At 45.5% G+C, this 18,757-nt stretch overlaps 1 protein-coding gene across 1 annotated transcript in view; it reads right to left on the bottom strand.

Moving 5' to 3' along the window:
• The window catches only part of EBF2 (EBF transcription factor 2), a 140,301-nt gene that overhangs the window by 11,812 nt on the left and 109,732 nt on the right, over window positions 1–18,757 (bottom strand). Inside the window, exons 8-11 of the mRNA XM_085080503.1 lie at window positions 9,205–9,322; window positions 6,695–6,825; window positions 5,705–5,831; window positions 863–951 (exon numbers count right to left, since the gene is read on the bottom strand). Coding sequence (XP_084936629.1) covers window positions 863–951; window positions 5,705–5,831; window positions 6,695–6,825; window positions 9,205–9,322 — 465 coding nt within the window. The remainder of the gene's footprint in view (window positions 1–862; window positions 952–5,704; window positions 5,832–6,694; window positions 6,826–9,204; window positions 9,323–18,757) is intronic.

Raw genomic sequence — 18,757 nt, forward strand, 5'->3', positions numbered from 1 at the left:
AAAAATAATGCTGAATAGAAATCGATAAATAAAACAAATGTAAACATGTAATAAATAAAAATAAATACAATAAAAAAGTCAATTAATGAAATAAAAATGTGGAAAACGAAATAAAAGTGTGAAAAATTAAATAAAAATAAATACATAAAATAAATAGCAAAAAATAAAAAAAATGAAATCATTTAAATAAATTCTAAGAGGAAATAAAAGAAAATAAATACAATAAAATAGAATAAATAGAATAAATAAAATAAATAGACCAAACGAATGGAATGGAATGGAATGGAATGGAATGGAATGGAATGGAATGGAATGGAATGGAATGGAGCCACGGGCGGGAGGATCCCTGGCTCGGCCGCGCCGTCCGGAGCTCCGCCGGGACCCGGAGCTCTCCAGAGTCCTGAACCTCCTCCTCCTCCTCCCAGCACCACAACCGGGACAAACCCCAGGTGTCCTCGTTCCCCGCGGGATTTCAGTGTGTCCTTCTCCATGGATTTGTGTAGGATTCACTCTGTTCCTGAGTTTGGGGTCAGGGATTTGCCACCGTGGATAAATGCAGAGGACAAGGACAACGAACTGGGAATATTCTCTGACCATGTTTTAGCAGAAAAATTACACAGAGGGTGTTTGAGCTCCAACACACAAAAATCACCGTGGGTTCTACACAACCCCATTCTTGCTGGATTTACAACCAATTAGTCAGAAATAATAAATGACAATTCGGATGTGATTGCCATTTAAGATATAATTGTGTCTCTTTTAGAGGTATCTTCTTTTAATTGTGTCTCTTTATAATTGTGTCTGAATTAGAGGTGAAATAACACGTTTGGTGGGCTGAGTGACATGAGTAAAATTATTTTACCTTAGCTAATCTTTCGGGGTCCCCAGGATGTCTTGGGATGACCTTCTGCAGCCTCTGGAAGCCATAATCTATGGTGGGTTCGTTTAAAGCTGGAAGGAAAACACCAAACCACATTACACGGGTGAGTTTGACACGGATTTTTATATGGCTCTGTCTCGACAGGGGAACAAAGAAATCACAACTTCTGCACTCAAAACTGCTCCAGTTTCCCTGGCTGACTTCTCCTCCTCCACCAAAGCCGAATGAATAATTTGGGAGCACAAAATGCTCCTTTCAGGGCACACATCTCACTCGGGACAAAACCACGACAGCAAAAAAGCAAATTATGAGCCAAACCCACACCAGGCCACATCTTCTGCTGGTTACACAGCCAGAAATCAGAAAATCGGGTTTATTTCTCTAATAAACACATTTCCACACACACCCCCAACGTTTTCCAGCCCCGAAGTAGGGCACAGCTCTTCGTCAGACACGTTCCCTTCCCCAGTTGTGTGTTCTGCACTTCCCTGTAATGATCTGAATCTCTGGTGGATAAACCAGGATATTTTGACCCAGATCCTGTTAGCAATAGCTGGCAGAGCCCTACTGGCATCGCTGGTGATTTCAGAAAACTTCAGACGCTTTAATAGTCTCTGCTAGGAGATGGCGGCGATAATAATAATAATAATAATAATAATAATAATAATAATAATAATAGGATTTTGATTATTCCAACTCCAGTTTAAATTGGTGCAGAACCCAAAATTCAGCTCGCAGGGTTCTGTGTGCTCAGGCTCTGCCTGCCTCCAACACACCAGCAAAGCACCAGCACAATCGCAGGGGGGTTTTGCTTTGAATTCCCTCGCTCTTCAAAATGCACATTTTAACACAAACGACACATTCATGCTGAGGATCCTGCGAAGAATTTCATGACACATTTAATAAGTAACATATGTAAGTCCTTGAGCAACACCCTCAGCCAGCGCTGGCTCAGACCCCCTCGTGCCATTAGTGGTTCTTTTGGGGTGAAAAAAACTCCATTTTTTTAAATAACTAGTGACACCGGCAGAGCTGAAAACCCCTGATTGCAGGAGACGCTGATGGATCTGATTGAATCATCCAAAATATCCCAAAATATCATTCTCCTGGCGCAGAGATTGGCAGGGAATCATCTCTGCACCAGCAGAATGAACCCATCAAGCGAGACAGACTTTTCCGCCGATCCAGGTTCCCTGTTTATCCCTTCGGTGCAACAACACGAAGGTAAAAGGTCACATTCCCCGCTGAGATACATTTTATATTTACTTTTTTATTAAATAATTATGGCATGGCATGAAGTTTAAATATTACAGGAGATAATCAAGTGGGAATTGAGCCGAGAAAACCCAGACCTGAGAATTTAGTCTTGGCTATACTTAGAATGTCTTTGCTCTCCACTGGGAGCCATTCTGGTTTGCTTAAGGAGTTTAATAATACACATTTCAACTGCCACAGAATCTACATCCCGTTTGGGAAGAGGGGTTGCTTGGGAGGTGGGTTATTTTGCCAATTGTCCTGAGAATTAGAGGCCAATTCCCTCAAGAGCCTAAACATCACTATGATGTGCCATTTATCTTCTTGATCACAAATCTGCTCACTTAAATTGCATATTTTAAGCTGAAGAAATGTGAAATGTATAAGAATTCAAAGATGAAATATACAGGAATTCAAATATATATATCTGTGAATATATACATATATATATATACACATGTATATAAATATAGTTACTAAAAACAGCTAATGGGAATCTGTAAAATGCTAATTCAGGAAGAAAAAGAAGCAGTTGGCCATAATTCAACAAACATTTTTTCCAATGGATCGCCGTGGATATTTTCATCCTGATAGATCACCAGCAGCAAATCACTTCCCAACAATGCCGAATTGTTCTCAGGTCTCAGCCATCCTGGATCAATGTCCACATTATGTCTCTCAGCACAAAGCTTTTCTGTACAGCCCTGCAACAAAATTGGCCACTGCTGGTTTTACTCATTAGCGGAACAAAAATATCTCTGTGGCGAAATGCTGCTAAAAACCAACCTCCAGTTCTGGAGGGGTGAATGACACCTTGCCAAGTGGAGGCCAAAGGTGGAGAATCCACCAGCAAGTTCCAGCAGCTTCCCCACAATTCCACTCCCACTGGGGAAAGAGCTGCTGGGTCAGGAGGGATTTATCCATGTGGTTCAGAGAAATATGGCAAAATTACACCCAAATGCTTTGGGGTTCATGGAGACCTCAGAGGGTTCTGCCAGACATGCAGGCTGTTTGTTATTCCATGGGAATCAGATGTCTGAAATGAAATTCCCCCCAAAAAAATGGACTTGGGTACAAAATCCCTTTGGCAAGCCCTCAAATCCAGAGTTTCAGGTCCAAAGGCGTTGCTTGAACCTCCCAAAATGTAGTTTAAAAAATTGGGCATGGCATGATATAATGGCACAAAAAGAGCAGCCAGCTAGTGAATAAACTAAATTATCAGTGAGCCTGCAAACCACTCCCTAGCATGACTTTAATGCTTTAAAACTTGGGTTTTAACTACAGATTTGTTGTATAAAAGCAGGGAGAAACCTAAATGTGTCATCAACTCCCTGACTTCATTTATGTGAAGCTCAAGCAGAGTGGGGACAGTGCTTCCTCTTTGATTTTCCTTACCCTTCAAAACTAAAAAATAAAGTTTTATCTTAAACACAGCTCCTCTGACTGACTGGAACGGGAAGGAAAAGGAATTCAGTTGAGCAAAGAAAAGGAAAACAGTTGAGCAAGTTGTGCCAACTGCAGGACAGTGTGCAGAGCAGTGGGACAGCCAACCTCTGAGGTGTTTGCACAGAGAAAAGGCACCTGTGGCCCTAAAGTTTGAATCATGGGATGGTTTGGGTTGGAAAGGACTTCAAAATCATCTTGTTCTACCCTGCTGCCATGGCAGGGACACCTCCCACTGTCTCTGGGTGCTCCAAGCCCTGTCCAGCCTGGTCTGGGACATCCCACAGCTTCCCTGGTCACCTCTACCAGGACCTCCCCACCCTCTCTGAGAGCAAATCCTTCCACAAATCTCACCTACATTTCCCCTCTCTCACTCTGAATCCATTCCTCCTTGTCTTGTCACTACATTCCCGCTGCAATCTCCCTCTCTGGCTTCCCTGCCAGCCCTTCAGATCCTGAAGTCTCTTTTCCCCTGTGTCTCTCTCACTGAAGCAGTGGCAGCAGCAAACGCTTTGTCACATCAGTTTTTCTGTCCGAGGGAACTCACCCTGCCAATTTACAGAGCTCTCTGCATCCCTCTAAGTGTTGTTTCCCACCAGCAGACAACAAGACCTGCAATCTCCTGACAAGATTCAGCAAACCAGCACCTTCCCGTCCCCAAATCCTGGCGGGGAGGCTGATGCAGCACAACCCAGAGCCCAACCTTTCCCGAGGATGATTTCATATTGCTTTGCTCTGACAAGGTAACCCCTGGAGGATTTCTGCTCAGCAAGGAAAATTATGTTCCAAATCTCCCTGATATACACATTTCCAGGTTAGCATCTCGGTGACAAAGTAAACGCAGAGCTGTGATCAAAGCTGAGCTGGGAAAGCCTACAAGCCGTGCCCTCAGCTGGCATAAACTGGTGTGTTATTAAAGCCAAGGGAGCTGTAATGGAACCACTTAGAGCAGCAGAGAATTTGAATTGGTGTCGTGTTAAAAGCGGGAGGTGAGGCTACAGCGAGATTAGCGGCAGAGAACAAATGTGTGATTATCCCAGGAGCAGCTGATGAAAGGAGAGCAGCTCAGAACGGAGGGGTGTGTGTGCAACCTGGATCCTCACCAGGCACAGGGATTAAAATTTAGTTGTAGGGATTTAAAAATAGGCTTTTAGCTCTCATTTTGAGCATTTTATCTCTCACTTGAACTGCTAGGGTTGGCTCAGCTGCTGCCATCCCCCTCCAACGAGCCATCCTGTGGGTTTGTGTTGTTCTCTCCAGCCAGTTCCGTGGCTATAGGATCCTGACAGGAAGTTTTCCATGTGGAAAGCTCATGGAAAAGTCCACAAATCCCATTTTGGTGATGAGAGGGGTTTGATGGCCGAGCTGCAGCACCCTGAGTGAGGGAACTTTGGAGGGGAAATGCTGACAGACCCAGGAGTGCAGCAGTGCAAAATTATAAAAACACAAAATTATCAAAACACAAAATTATAAAACCACAAAATTATAAAAATGCAGAATTATAAAAATGCATCACAGGGTGCAGATGAGCTCCCCCAACTCCTCACTATGCTGGTTTAGATTTACCCTTGGAAATGTAGAGCTGATTTTTATATTCATCATTCCAACAGCTTGGCGTTTTCTTCTTCAAGCAATCTGTCTTAGTGTGACTCTTTCCAAAAATAAATAAATTTAAAAAAAAAAAAAAGAAAGGAAAGCTCAAATGTAATCGAGCTGAACATAAATATTTGGTTGTATGCTCTGTAGGCAGACCAGTGTTGTGACAGCAGTTGGAAAAAAATATTAATGTGCAGTAAAAATGCCTTATGATAAAACCACCTCCTCACACATCCGAATGTCACCACTCCCAGAGTGGCCTTGGGAGAGCGAGAGGTGACAAAAATTAAATAAAAAATAGATAAATAAATAAATGAATGAATAAATTAAACCAGCCAAGGGTTGGTTAATAAACAAAACCAGTCAATCCCAATCAGCACCACAGAGGTCAGAGTGAAAATCCCAGTTTGTTTAGTTTTTGGGTTTTTTTTTTTACCTGCATAAATGAAAATTACCTGTGTAAATGAAAATTACCTGTGTGAATCAAAATTACCTGTGCAAATGAAAATTACCTTTGCAAATGAAAATTACCTGTGTAAATGAACCTGCCCGGCGCTCCTTTGCAGAACTGCTTGGATTTGTAGGACAATGTCACCTCCACCACGCCGGGGATGTGCCGCGGCGGCGTCTGGACGCGGATGGCGTGAGGTGTGATCAGCTGGGAACGGCAATGAGAGACACCATCAGAGATCTGTGCTGAGCGTTTGTTTTGTGAGGAAATCATGGAGGAGTTTGGGTTGGGAGGAATTATGATCATCCTGTGCCACCCCACGGGCAGGGTCACCTTCTGCTGTCCCAGGCTCCTCCAAAGCCTGTCCAAACTGGGACAATTCCAGGATTTCTGGGCAACCTCTGCCCAGCCCTCACCAAAAAAAAATTCATCCTCATCTCCAGCTCTACCCTTGTGCGCTTTAAAACCATTTCCCCCATTACAGCCCTCAGTGAAACCTCTTTATTTCACTGTTATCACTGTATTATTTCTGTTTTATCAGCAGAGTGAAACACCTGGGGTAGCTCCTTGGAGAGAAACACACGTTTTAGGATCAATTGTCATCAAGAAACTTGGGCTCTGAAGCCCACTGGTTAATTGCTGCTTTATTTCCAGACTGATTTCTTCTCTCCTTCCCAAACTCCAACCTTTTCTTTATTTCTCTACCTTTACCTCTGTAAATAAATCTGTGTAAAGAACAAACCCTGTGGAAAAACAGGCAGAGTCACATTCATTGGGTTCATCACTGGGTGAAAGAGAGATGTGGGACTATCAAAAGTCTCCTCCAACTCATATCAGGAGACAATTTCTAATAATTTTCTTGATTCTATAGATGCCTAGAATTCTCCAGTTCCATTCTGGGTATCAGTCAGCAACATCACACAGCGAGGAAAGCACATTCTGTGAATTCCCTTCGCTGTGTCCCACCTCACCCACCACCACAGAACTGGAAAAGGAACAGGAATTAACCCCTTTGCCCCTCAGGAAAGGGAAGTTTCCCCACTCGGGGCTGGGGAGGAAGCTGTACCCACCTCACTCCACACCAGCATGGTCCCAAACACCACCTGCAGCCCGTCGAAGAAGTTGTCCCCGATGATGATGACCATGGCTCCCCCCGTGGTCCACCCCTCGCTGGGGCTGATGGCTTTGATGCAGGGCGTGGCTGCACACAAAAAAAAAAGGACATTCAAACATCACTTTGAGGTTATTTTTTTATCCCAGCAGCTTTGGGGATGATTGCAGGTCTGGGTGTAAATTCCTGGAGGAGAATGGAGCAATCGGGAAAAAATTCTTCACTGGGAGAGTGGTTGGGCTGGAAGACTCTGGATGGAATTCTTCACTGGAAGATTGGGATTGTCTGCCCAGGGAGGTGGTGGAGTCACCATCCTGGATGTGTTAAAAAAAACCTGGATGTGGCACTCAGTGGTCAATAACCATGGTTTAGTTGATGAGGAGGTGTTAGCTCATAGGTTGGACTTGATGATCTCAAAGGTCTTTTCTGACCTAATTCATTCTGTGATTCTTTGATTCTGCGATTTCTGTGAGCATCAAACACCCCAAACTGCAGCTCCACCCGTCCACACCTGGGAATTCCTGAATTTGGTGAGCATCAAACACCCCAAACTGCAGCTCCACCTATCCACACCTGGGAATTCCTGAATTTGGTGAGTCTCAGACACCCCAAACTGCAGCTCCACCCATCCACACCTGGGAATTCCTGAATTTGGTGAGTCTCAGACACCCCAAACTGCAGCTCCACCCATCCACACCTGGGAATTCCTGAATTTGGTGAGTCTCAAACACCCCAAACTGCTGCTCCACCCATCCACACCTGGGAATTCCTGAATTTGGTGAGCATCAAACACCCCAAACTGCAGCTCCAACCATCCACACCTGGGAATTCCCGAATTTGCCAAGTCCCCTCCAGCCATTCATTCACCCATGAAGGTTGCTCACCACTCCACAAACCCCAGCACGTTGATAAATAAATAAATATATAATAAAAGGAGTGTTTTCTTGCCTTGCAAGTGTTAATTACTTGCCTATTCATTACTGGCACTTAACATGGTGTCATTAAAGCCTAATAGGCCAACTGTAGTGGGTGTAAAAACGAATTGCTTAAATGGTTGTGCAGAGGCTGCTCAAAAAAAAAAAACCAAAATAACACCCACTCATTAGCATATGAGCCCAAAAAAAACAAACCCTGCGGAGAAAAAGGTAGAGTGGCATTCATTACGTTTATCAATGGGTGGAAAAAAGATATGGAAGTATCAAATGTCTCCTCCAATTCATATCAGGAGACAATTTTTAATAATTTTCTTGATTTCATAGAGTGGATTTTTAATTTTTTTTTATTATTTCTCTCTTCCATATGTTCAAGGCCTCTGGACTATACATCCCATCAGGAACCCAATATGGTTTCCAGGCCATAACCAAAGTCAATCCATCACTCCATTCCCGATGTTGACAGGGTCAGAGGTGGAGGGGAACTTTGGCAGAGCTCCAAAAACATGAGACTCCTTTGAACAGCCAGTCAATCACATCCAATCAGTCAGGGAAAAACTGGATGGCTTCCTAGGCTAGGAATCCTGGGATTTTCCTTCTACCATTTCACTGCCCGCTGGGGGAGAATTAACACCACTCTGAATTCTTTACTGATTCAATCATTTTCTTCCAGTTCATTAATTCTTCTTTCGGGTTGATGCAGGGCACAGTTAAGGAGTGGGGCAGCAAAACATTATAATGAAATAATATCCTTGCTTGTCTTTTCTACTAACATCACCAGCTCTTCTCACTTTCAGTGGCTGCAGGGGAGGGCAGAGCAGGCTCTGATGGCATTTTACAACGTTTTCCAGTATTTTCAAGAATTTTCCAGCATTTTCAAGAGTTTTTGAGCATTTTCAAGCATTTTCCAGCATTTTCCAGTCGCTTTTGAGCGCTGATTGCGCGAGGGAGGCGCGACGTTTCGGGAGCGAGGAGGGGCTGAGCTTTTTGAAACTGAGCAGATACAAGGATTTGTAATTGCTTGAACGCAGTCCCCAAACCCATCGCGGGGCTGGCCATGAGTCTGGCTTAGCCAAACAAACTCACATCAATTAGTGTCAGCTCCCTCTGCGCATCGTTAGGCTCCGCGCGCGGTTTGTTTAAGGCAACCGGTGACACTTTTTCATACACATCTCGCGCTGGAACGGCTCTGTTTAACTAAGATGTCATCTCGCCTAATTTGCCTGAAATCAAATCTATCCCAGCTGAATGAGAGGGCTGAAATTTAGATAATACTCGGTGTTTCTGTGTTTTTCATCTCCGCGGTACATGCTAATTAATAAATTGCAGGGGGAGGGGGAGCCCCAGTCCCTCAGATGTGAGGAGGATCACATTTTGCATGCAGTAGACACTGTTTTTCCCTGCCTCTGCCTTTCCCCAAACCCCCTGAGGCTCTGCAGTTCCCCCTCAGCTCTCCTTCCCTCCTGAAAACAAACAGAAACGGGAGAATGGGTGATTTCTGCCCTGCTCTGCAGAGAAAAAATTCCAGAATTCCCACCTTCCGAGGGGTCGAGTCTCCTCGCTCTCCGGCCGTGCTTGGAGTTGTTGTGCACAAACATGTTGTCAGACACTGCCAGCACGTGTCCATCCACGTTCACTGTTGTCGATAGCACCACCTGGATCATGGGAAAGGGAAGGAAAAACCAGCCAGGTGAGGGGTTTGTTTGAAATTCAACTTGCTGGGGGTTGATTTTTCAGTTTGGCTGAAGCTTTGTGTTGGAAAATGGCAGCAGGTCCTGCAGGGGGTTATGAGGAAGGGGGAGATATTTTCAGCCTTCTTTCTGTGCATTAATTCTATGCATTAATTGCATTTAACACAGCATCCTGTGGGCTGTGGAGAGGCCTCAGCTCCTGCAGGGTGGAAATCCCACAGAAACAGGACCTGATATCTGTCTGGGTTTGACATGGGATTGCTCAGTGCCTCCTGAAAACCATCTGAGCTGAGCAGCCCAAATTGGGCAGCAGCTTTGAAACCTCAACCTCCATCACTGGGCTCCAATCTGAATTCATAGAGGAAGTAACTCTATATGTGAATTAATCCCACTTCAGGTTTTATAATATCCAAAGCTCTAAATCCCATCAATCCAGAAATATGAGTGGCTTCAAACCACGAAGTTTTGGGACAAAACAAACATTTTAACTCCTGGAAGAAAACGCCTTCTGCCTGAGTGGTTTTTACCATGAGTTGGTGTGAAGGAGCCGAATTCCACCCCACTGCCACACCCACAGCAAGGCACAGCCAAGCAGAGCCAAACCCTGGCTGTGTCCATGGATTTCCACAGCCTCAGCTGCCACAGCCCAGCTAAGAGAATGTCAAACTCTAATTGTTGATAAAACTCCATCCAGCACAGAGCAGGAGAGACCTTGCCCTCCCCGGGCTTAGGCGAGCTTAAAGAACACTTTCCTTTCTCGAGACAACCCTAATTCATTCCAAAAGGCTCTTGTCATCCTGTACTCTTCTACTTCTCAAGCATTCTTGTCACAGAAAGTGTTGCTTTTCTGTGCCAACTGATTTCCTCATTCCCATCAGGGTGGGGTTCAACTCCATCCAAAGGGAACGTTTCCCGCATGACATAGCTGAGCCCACTCAGATGCACTTCATTATTTTCCCTTAAACAATGGAAATAAATTTTAATCTCTCGCTGGCCAGCCCAGAGCACACTGTGGCAACAGGGGAATAGGCCTGAATTATTCCAGTGTCTGAAATATTTACGACAAGTGTTTAAATTGCAACCAAATGTAAATAAAAAGGGTGTCTTGTAGATACAGTTACGCTGTGGGATGGAGACATCGCTGGGCTCGCTTGCACCAGTGGGGTAAATCCACACCCAGGGCTTCAAGGGGAATATGTGGAATATCCTGAGCTGGAAGGACTCACCAGGATCATGGGTCTGCACAGATTCCCTAAAATCCCACCCTGTGCATCCCTGGGAGTGTTGTCCCAACACTCCTGGAGCTCTGGCAGGTTTGGGAATGTCACATTCCCTGGGGAGCTTGTTCAGTGCCCAGCACCCTCTGGGGGAAGAACATTTCCCTGAGATCCAACTTTTCCCTGATATCCAAACTTTCCCCAATCTCCAACCTTTCCCCAGTCTCCAACCTTTCCCTGATCTCCAACCTTTTCCTCCCCTGGCACTTCTCCAGCCCTTCCCCGGGTCCTGTCCCTTGTCCCTGAGCAGAGATCAGTGCTGGAGTCACCATCTGGGCTCTGCACAATGCAAGAGCCACATTTTGGGAGATGGAGTAACCCCACAGCAATGGCAGAGGGATTGCAAGAGCCATTCCAGGAGGAAGTGCTGAGCACCCTCTGCTCCCCAGGAAGGGAAGATGCACTTCCAGACCTCTCTCCATGTGTGATTCCAGTTTTATCCACCTCTCCCACCCATGGCAGGAGGGCCAGAGCCCCTTGTTCTGCCCCAGGCTGAATGAAGACAGTGTTTTCAGGGACAGGGTGAGAGCAAAGCTCAGATCTGCAGCAGAACCTCCTCAAAGTTTGGGACATTTTTGCTGCAGTCTGAAATCCAGAAGACCTTTCTCACCACAACCCAACCCTTCATCCGTGGTGTGCAGAAAGGACACGAGATGGACACCAAAATGACTGAACTCCTTCACTCTGCCCCAGCCATCCCCTCTGCCTTGGAGACCCTAACACAATTGTTTTATACTGGAGATTAAAACCCAATGTTTTATGGACAGAAGGAGGAGGAATGCACATTCCACCATGGTCCCTAGCTCCCAGGCCCTTCCCTTTCACAAGCCAACTGCTTTCCCCCAGTGAGTATTTCCTGGGTCACCAAGGGTGACCCTCTCCATCTGGAATCAATCAGTCAACTCCTGACAACTTCCTGAAACACCTCACTCCATTTCCTGTTCTCTCCCCCTTCCCTCTTTCCCCCTGGTTTGCTTCACTCTTCAAAACTGCAGGCCACAGCAGCTTAATGTTAGAGGGTCAGACACAGTTAGACTCCAAAACACTACACAAGAGCACCTTTGACCTTCAAAAATCTTTACATCTTAGCTAAACAAATCAAGGTCAACGTTTCTTACCATTACCTTGTTAACCATTTCTGTGCATTTTCGCCTTTTTTTTGCGTTTTACCCTCCTGAACGTGAATTTATCAGCAGCACTTGTTCTCCCAACGTCGTAAAACAGCCCAAGCCCTTTTTGGAAAAGCTGTGTTTAGTGCTGATGGAAGGTGATGTGCAAACTTCCCTGGAGATTTAAATTCTCACTTTTGCCCACAGAGTTTTTTTTCTTTTCCCACCCTGGTGGCATCACTTCTTCTGTGTGATAATTTGGCTTCTCCTTTGCCTGTTCTCAGTGGAAGATCTTTTACCTAAAACCGTTTGTTAATGAAAAATTTAATCTGAAGGGGATGAACTGAGGACAACAAAATATATCAGGTGTTCTGATACATCGTGGGTTCTGGTAATTGAGGCTGAGAGCCAAATTTGGGCACAGGCAGCATAAAAACGAAAGATTTTGTGCCACCCAACAGCTGGATCAACGTGTCACCTCTGCTGGGGTTTCAGAGGACAACCAAGCAAGCAAGAAATGGAGAGGATGATGTGTTATTCCTTCATCCTTCCAAACACAGATCCATCTCCAGGAACACTGAGGGAATTTCAGGATTCTGTGTTTTCCCTGCCCATCTGCAAAGGTCTGGTTGTCAGCTGAGAGGACAGAGCCCTAAAGCAGAGATTCCTGGGGAGATGGCAGAGCTGCATCTCCACATAATTTCTGTTTCCCAGGTGGATTTCTGTAATGCAATCCCAGCTCTGACCCCACGGGGAGATTCACCTCCCGTGACATCCAGACAAAGTGTCTTTAGCACATTAAATTCAGCTTCTCCAGGCTGCTCTGCCCCTCCTTCCCCTCCCTGCACAGGCTGAACTCTGAACTCAAACCCTGTGTTCGAATAGGTGATTTTTAGGGTGATTTTTGCCCCAGTTTTCTGCCCACCAGCTTTATCTGGAAATGCTTCAGCCGATAAACAACCAAGGTTGTGTTTCTTTCCAAACCTTCACCTGAGAGCTGCAAATTTCCCTCCCCCACCTGTGATAAATCAGTGTTTTGCATTCTAAAATGTGCTGCTCTTCAAATCACAGATATGCAAATCCATCCCCATTCCCAGGTATAAAATCTGCATCGGTCACAGACACCTATTTAGACATATGGTGCAAACATTCCAGGCACACAGGCATCTACTTACATGTAACATATCTCATCGCTGTGTAAATGATCTCCCTCGAAAAAAATTCCTGTTGCCATTCCAAGTGTGGAAAAAATTCTTTATGACATTGTACATCTGGAAACAATATTGCATTCCTGATGCACTTTCCCTTGTAACTCTCGAGTCACAGCACCATGTTATTTTAACTTTTTTTTTTTTTTTAAGAAATGACTACTATGAGGATTTAAAAAAATATCATCGTTGTTATTATTGTTGTTATTATTATTATTATTTTCCAGCTGAGTGGAAGGAAAGATGTCAGGCCTCATCCTGCTGCCTGCACTTGGACAGAGCTCCCATTGATGTCAACGGGAATTTTGGGAGAGGGAGTGACACAGGAGGAGAGGCTGGATGTGATGGGTTTGCTGCAGGGCTGGATTGGGAATGAGAAAAAACAGTGTGGGAAATGGCAGCAGCCTCATTCTGCTCCAAACTTCCATGGAATTCTTTGGGAATTTTCCCTGAGTCTGTGAATTGGGGGGTGGCAGAGAAAACTGGGAACTTGGCCTTGAATCCAGGGAATCTGGAGGGTTCCATCCAGGGAATCTGGAGGGTTCCATCCAGGGAATCTGGAGAGTTCCATCCAGGGAATCTGGAGGGTTCCATCCAGGGAATCTGGACGGTTCCATCCAGGGAATCTGAAGGGTTCCATCCAGGGAATCTGGAGGGTTCCATCCAGGGAATCTGGAGGGTTCAATCTAGGGAATCTGGAGGGTTCCATCCAGGGAATCTGGAGGGTTCAGTCCAGGGATTCAAGGGTTCAATCCAGGGATTTGTGCTCCATCAGGGGTCACAAGGGTTGGACACCAATCCTGCCCCACTGACACCTTTTCTCCTCTTGTTATCCACAACCAAGCCGTGGAGCTGCTGCCATAAAATCATTTTCAACCATTTCCACCTCCTGCCTCTGACACACCCCTTGTTTTAAAGCCTGATGGTGAGGGGAATTTAAATTTATTCCTGGTCAGTTTGTACTGAACATTAGCTTTAAAATGATGATTTCCCTTCCTGAGGGTAATTCCAGAGAGAAATTCCATCCCTCCTCAGTGCAAATATTTGAGCCAAACTCTTGCCCAGCCCCTGTCCCCTTAATGTCCCATTCCTGCACCTGTTCCAATGTCATTTTTGCCCTTTTTCACTGCAGTTCAAGCAGTATATTGTACCCAAACTGGAAATCAAAGCTGCACAATGCTGCAAATGCCTCTCCTTTCTGCTGGCAGAGTGACACAGAGTGGATCTCATCTGTGGTTTGTTTCTCATGGATGAGGCATCACTCTGGGAACTCTTTCCCCACGGATATTTGGCCTCCAGAGCTGAGCACATCCAGCTCCTCGAGTCCTTTTCCTCCTGCAGTCACTCCTGACTCAGTCCTTCCCTCACTCACAGAGAATGTGAAATAACATCACCTTTTGTTGGGCAGGCAGCACCTGATGAGGAAATCTGCCCCCAGCACAGCCCAGGCCCTGCTGACAGCAGCTGGTTTGTTTTGCAATCCAGACCCAGGAAATGAGTCCCAATAATGATAAATCCATATAGGATTCACCCTGACAGCAGCTCAGTGATCCCAGCCTGACCATGGGGGTCTCTGGAAATTCCTCCCCCTGATCCTGAGCAGGATTCCATCCAGAGCAGGAAAGGATGGAAATCCTGCTCAGGTTTTATCCTTTATTTTATCCTTGCTCTCCTTTTCCTTTCCTAAAACCTCCATTCCTCACTCCCTGATCCCAGCCTGACTATGGGGGTGTCTGGCAGTTCCCCCCTGAACCTGAACAGGATTCCATCCAGAGCAGGAAAGGATGGAAATCCTGCTCAGGTTTTATCCTTTATTTTATCCTTGCTCTCCTTTTCCTTTCCTACAACCTCCATTCCTCACTCCCTGATCCCAGCCTGACCATGGGGGTCTCTGGCAGTTCCCCCCTGAACCTGAGCAGAATTTCCATTCAAAGCAGGAAAGGATGGAAATCCTGCTCAGGTTTCATCCTTTATTTTATCCTTGCTCTCCTTTTCCCTTCCTACAATCTCCATTCTTCACTCCCTGATCCCAGCCTGACCATTGAGGTCTCTGGAAATTCCTCCCCATGAGTCTGAGCAGGATTTCATCCAGAGCAGGAAAGGATGGAAATCCTGCTCAGGTTTCATCCTTCATTTTCTCCTTGCTCTCCTTTTCCTTTCCTAAAACCTCCATTCCTCACTCCCTGATCTCAGCCTGACCATGGGGGTCTCTGGCAGTTCCCCCCTGAACCTGAGCAGGATTTCCATTCAAAGCAGGAAAGGATGGAAATCCTGCTCAGGTTTTATCCTCTATTTTATCGTTGTTCTCCTTTTCCCTTCCTACAACCTCCATTCCTCACTCCCTGATCCCTGCCTGACCATGGGGGATCCTCCCCATTCAGGGGCAATTCCTCCCCCTGAACAGGATTTCCAGAGCAGGAAAGGATGGAAATCCTGCTCAGGTTTCATCCTTTATTTTCTCCTTTCTCTCCTTTTCCCTTCCTGCAGCCTCCATTCCTCACTCCCAGCTCCATCCCACCCCCCGGAATCATTCCCCCTTTCCCTGGGAGCCCCAGAGCTGTGGATCAGAGCAGCCTGGGTGAATTCCCAGCCCCAGCCAGCCTGATGATGAACTGATCCAACCACTCCGAGGTCAGCAGGGAAACCTCCCCAGGGACTCACCTTGTTATTTTTCCTTTCTCTTCCTCCCCAGAGCCCCAGAGGAGGCGGGAGGTACCTGCCAGCAAACATTCCATGTCATGTTTTCTGCTGAAAACAGAGGGCAATTACTGCCCTTTCTCTTTTTTTGCTCTAAAGGAAGGACGTTGGTTCAAAGCTGACCACTGTTAGTACCAATTTCTGCTGCCTGGCACTGCAGGACCTGCTCAGCTCCTGGAGGGAGCAGAATTCCCAATCAACAGGAGCTCCAGGGCTCATCTAATTCCTCATCTTAATTCCTCATCTTAACTCCTCATCTTAATTCCACAGAATTATTGTTCCCCCTTTACACACCGCTCGTTACCATTAAAGTATCATTGGGCTGCAAATCGAGTTCTGCAGGAGAATTCCTCATTAAACAGAGGGCATCGTTTTTATTTTTATTTTTTTTTTAATTTTCAATTCCATCCCTGGGAGAATCCCTCGCTGAGAGCACAGCACTGATTAACAATGCCTCTGTAAACTCAATTTGATTGAGCTCAAACCCTGTGTGTGGATAGGTGATTTTAGGATGATTTTTGCCCCAGTTTTCCACCCACCAGCTTTGTTTGGAAATGCTTTAATTGATAAATAACCAATATTGGCTTCAGTTAAATTCACAAGGACATATTACTCGATCTCTGTGGGGTTTGGGCAGCCACCAAGTAACGATGAAAATATCCTTTACTTTTAGAAATTCCCTTTCCTTTAGTTCTAGAAAGATTCCCTTTCCCTGCTTTTCACTGCTAAAGCAGTGATTCACAATAAAATGATGTTACTACAGGGGGAAAAAACCCTTTAAAATAATGATCACACATTCCTTAACTTCTGAGGTAAAACACATTTTTACAGCACAAAATCATTGCATTTGGTTAAAAAAAACCAAGGAAAAAAAAAGTCAAGAGATTCTAATTGTATTTTTGAAGCTCTACTTAATATCAAAGCAAATTTCAAAAATACTCATCGTGATCACCAAGCAGCTGCTGTTGCTCTCCAAACTAAAGAATTAGAATAAAAAAACCCCAAACTCTTCAGGCATCTGGAGCTGCACTGAATTTCCAGTGCAGTGTTGATGTGACCTTTCCTCCCCTCTCTCTCCCCACCCCTTTTTTTTTATTTTTAAATTATATGAGTGAAACTTAACATTTAATTCAGCTCAGTGCATTACCGGTGGAGTATAAAATATCAGAATTTTGTAAGGGATTTGGGAGTGGGGCTGAGGCCAGCCTTGAGCAGCAGATCCCAACGCTTTGGAACTCTGGGGCTGAGCCAAGCCCAACCCAAACTCACACCCATCCCTAATCAAAATCATCCCCTGGATGCTTTTCCAGCCCTGAATAACCATCCCTCCGTGCTGGAAAACTCGCCAGGATGCACTCAGAGCACCATTTCCACCTCTCTGATCTGCATTTGTGTCTCAACAACAAATCCTGAGCTTTGGGCTTCTGTTGAAGAGCAAAAATGGGGTTTGGTGAAACCCCCTCAGTGATTTCAATGAGAATTTAGATTAAAGGATTTTCTCTGCTGCTTGGATTCCTAACCACCAAACAAAAGGAGTATCCTGGTGTCTCCTGGAGCTCTGACAGTGCCAAAAATGAAAATATTTGGTTCTGCAGAAGAGCATAGGTAGGAATTAAAAGGCACTTAGATGAGAGTCGCTGCAGAATTCTGTTTGCACAAGGAAAGAAGTGCTTGGAAATGGCTGGGAAAGGAGGGATTTTAACAGCTGTACAAATAATTTACTGGGGGAAAGCAGCAGAGGGACTCAAAGTGGGACCAACTCCCATGGACTGAAAGAGTTCAAGTTATCCCTGGAAACAGAACCCTGGAGTTCCCCTTGGATCTGTTTTCCCAGCTTGGCATTTTCCAGCTGAGGAGTTCATCCCAGCTCATTCTCCTCACCAAATGCTGATTTGGGTGCAGAGATCAGAATCAAGGCCAGGCTTTCCTACACAGGAGAGCTGCCAGGTGGATGGGCTGAGGAATGAAGGAATTCCATCCCCATCCCCGTGGTCCTGCAGGATTTGGTTCAATTTCCCTGTCTAAGGTGGAATGAAGGAATTCCATCCCCATCCCCGTGGTCCTGCAGGATTTGGTTCCATTTTCCTGCCCAAGGTGGAGTGAAGGAATTCCATCCCTATCCACATGGTCCTGCAGGATTTGGATTCCCTGCCCAAGATGGAATGAAGGAATTCCATCCCTATCCACATGGTCCTGAAGGATTTGGTTCAGTTTCCCTCTCTAAGATGGAATGACAGAATTTCATTCCCATAAATTCCATCTCCATTTCCTTGGTCCTGCAGGATTTGGTTTGCTTTCCCTGTCCAAGATGGAACAAAGGAATTCCATCTCCATCCACATTGTCCTGTAGGATTTGGATTCCCTGTCCAACATGGAATGAAGGAATTCCATCTCCATCCATGAGGTCCTGCAGGATTTGGTTCGATTTCCCTCTCCAAGGTGGAATAAAAGAATTCCATCCCCATTTCCTCGGCTGTGCAGGATTTGGTTTGCTTTCCCTGTCCAAGATGAAATAAAAGAATTCCATCCCCATGAATTCCATCCCCATTTCCTTGATCCCGCAGGATTTGGTTCCATTTCCCTGTCTAAGGTGGAATGAAGGAATTCCATCCCCATCCATGAAGTCCTGCAGGATTGGGTTTGCTTTCCCTGTCCAACATGGAATGAAGGAATTCCATCCCTATCTACATGGTCCTGCAGGATTTGGTTCAGTTTCCCTCTCCAAGGTGGAACGAAGGAATTCCATCCCCATCCCCATGGTCCTGCAGGATTTGGATTCCCTGTCCAACCTGGAATGAAGGAATTCCATCCCCATCCATGAGGTTCTGCAGGATTAGGTTTGGTTTCCCTGTCCAAGGTGGAATAAAGGAATTCCAATCCCATTTCCTTGATCCTGCAGGATTTGGTTCCATTTCCCTGTCTAAGGTGGAACAAAGGAATTAAATTCCCCTTTCCCTGATCTTGCAGGATTTTTTTTTCCATTTTCCCTGCCCAAGGTTTCCCTGTCCCATCCCAGTTTGGGTCGGGTGACACCAAGAATAATGCTGAGAGCACAGAGAGATTTCTGCCCCCCAAAAATCAGATCCAAACTGCTCCTGCAGCTCAGCA

Source organism: Lichenostomus cassidix, chromosome 22 (assembly GCF_008360975.1).
Source record: "Lichenostomus cassidix isolate B80296 chromosome 22, HeHo_3.0, whole genome shotgun sequence".
NCBI lineage: Eukaryota > Metazoa > Chordata > Aves > Passeriformes > Meliphagidae > Lichenostomus > Lichenostomus cassidix.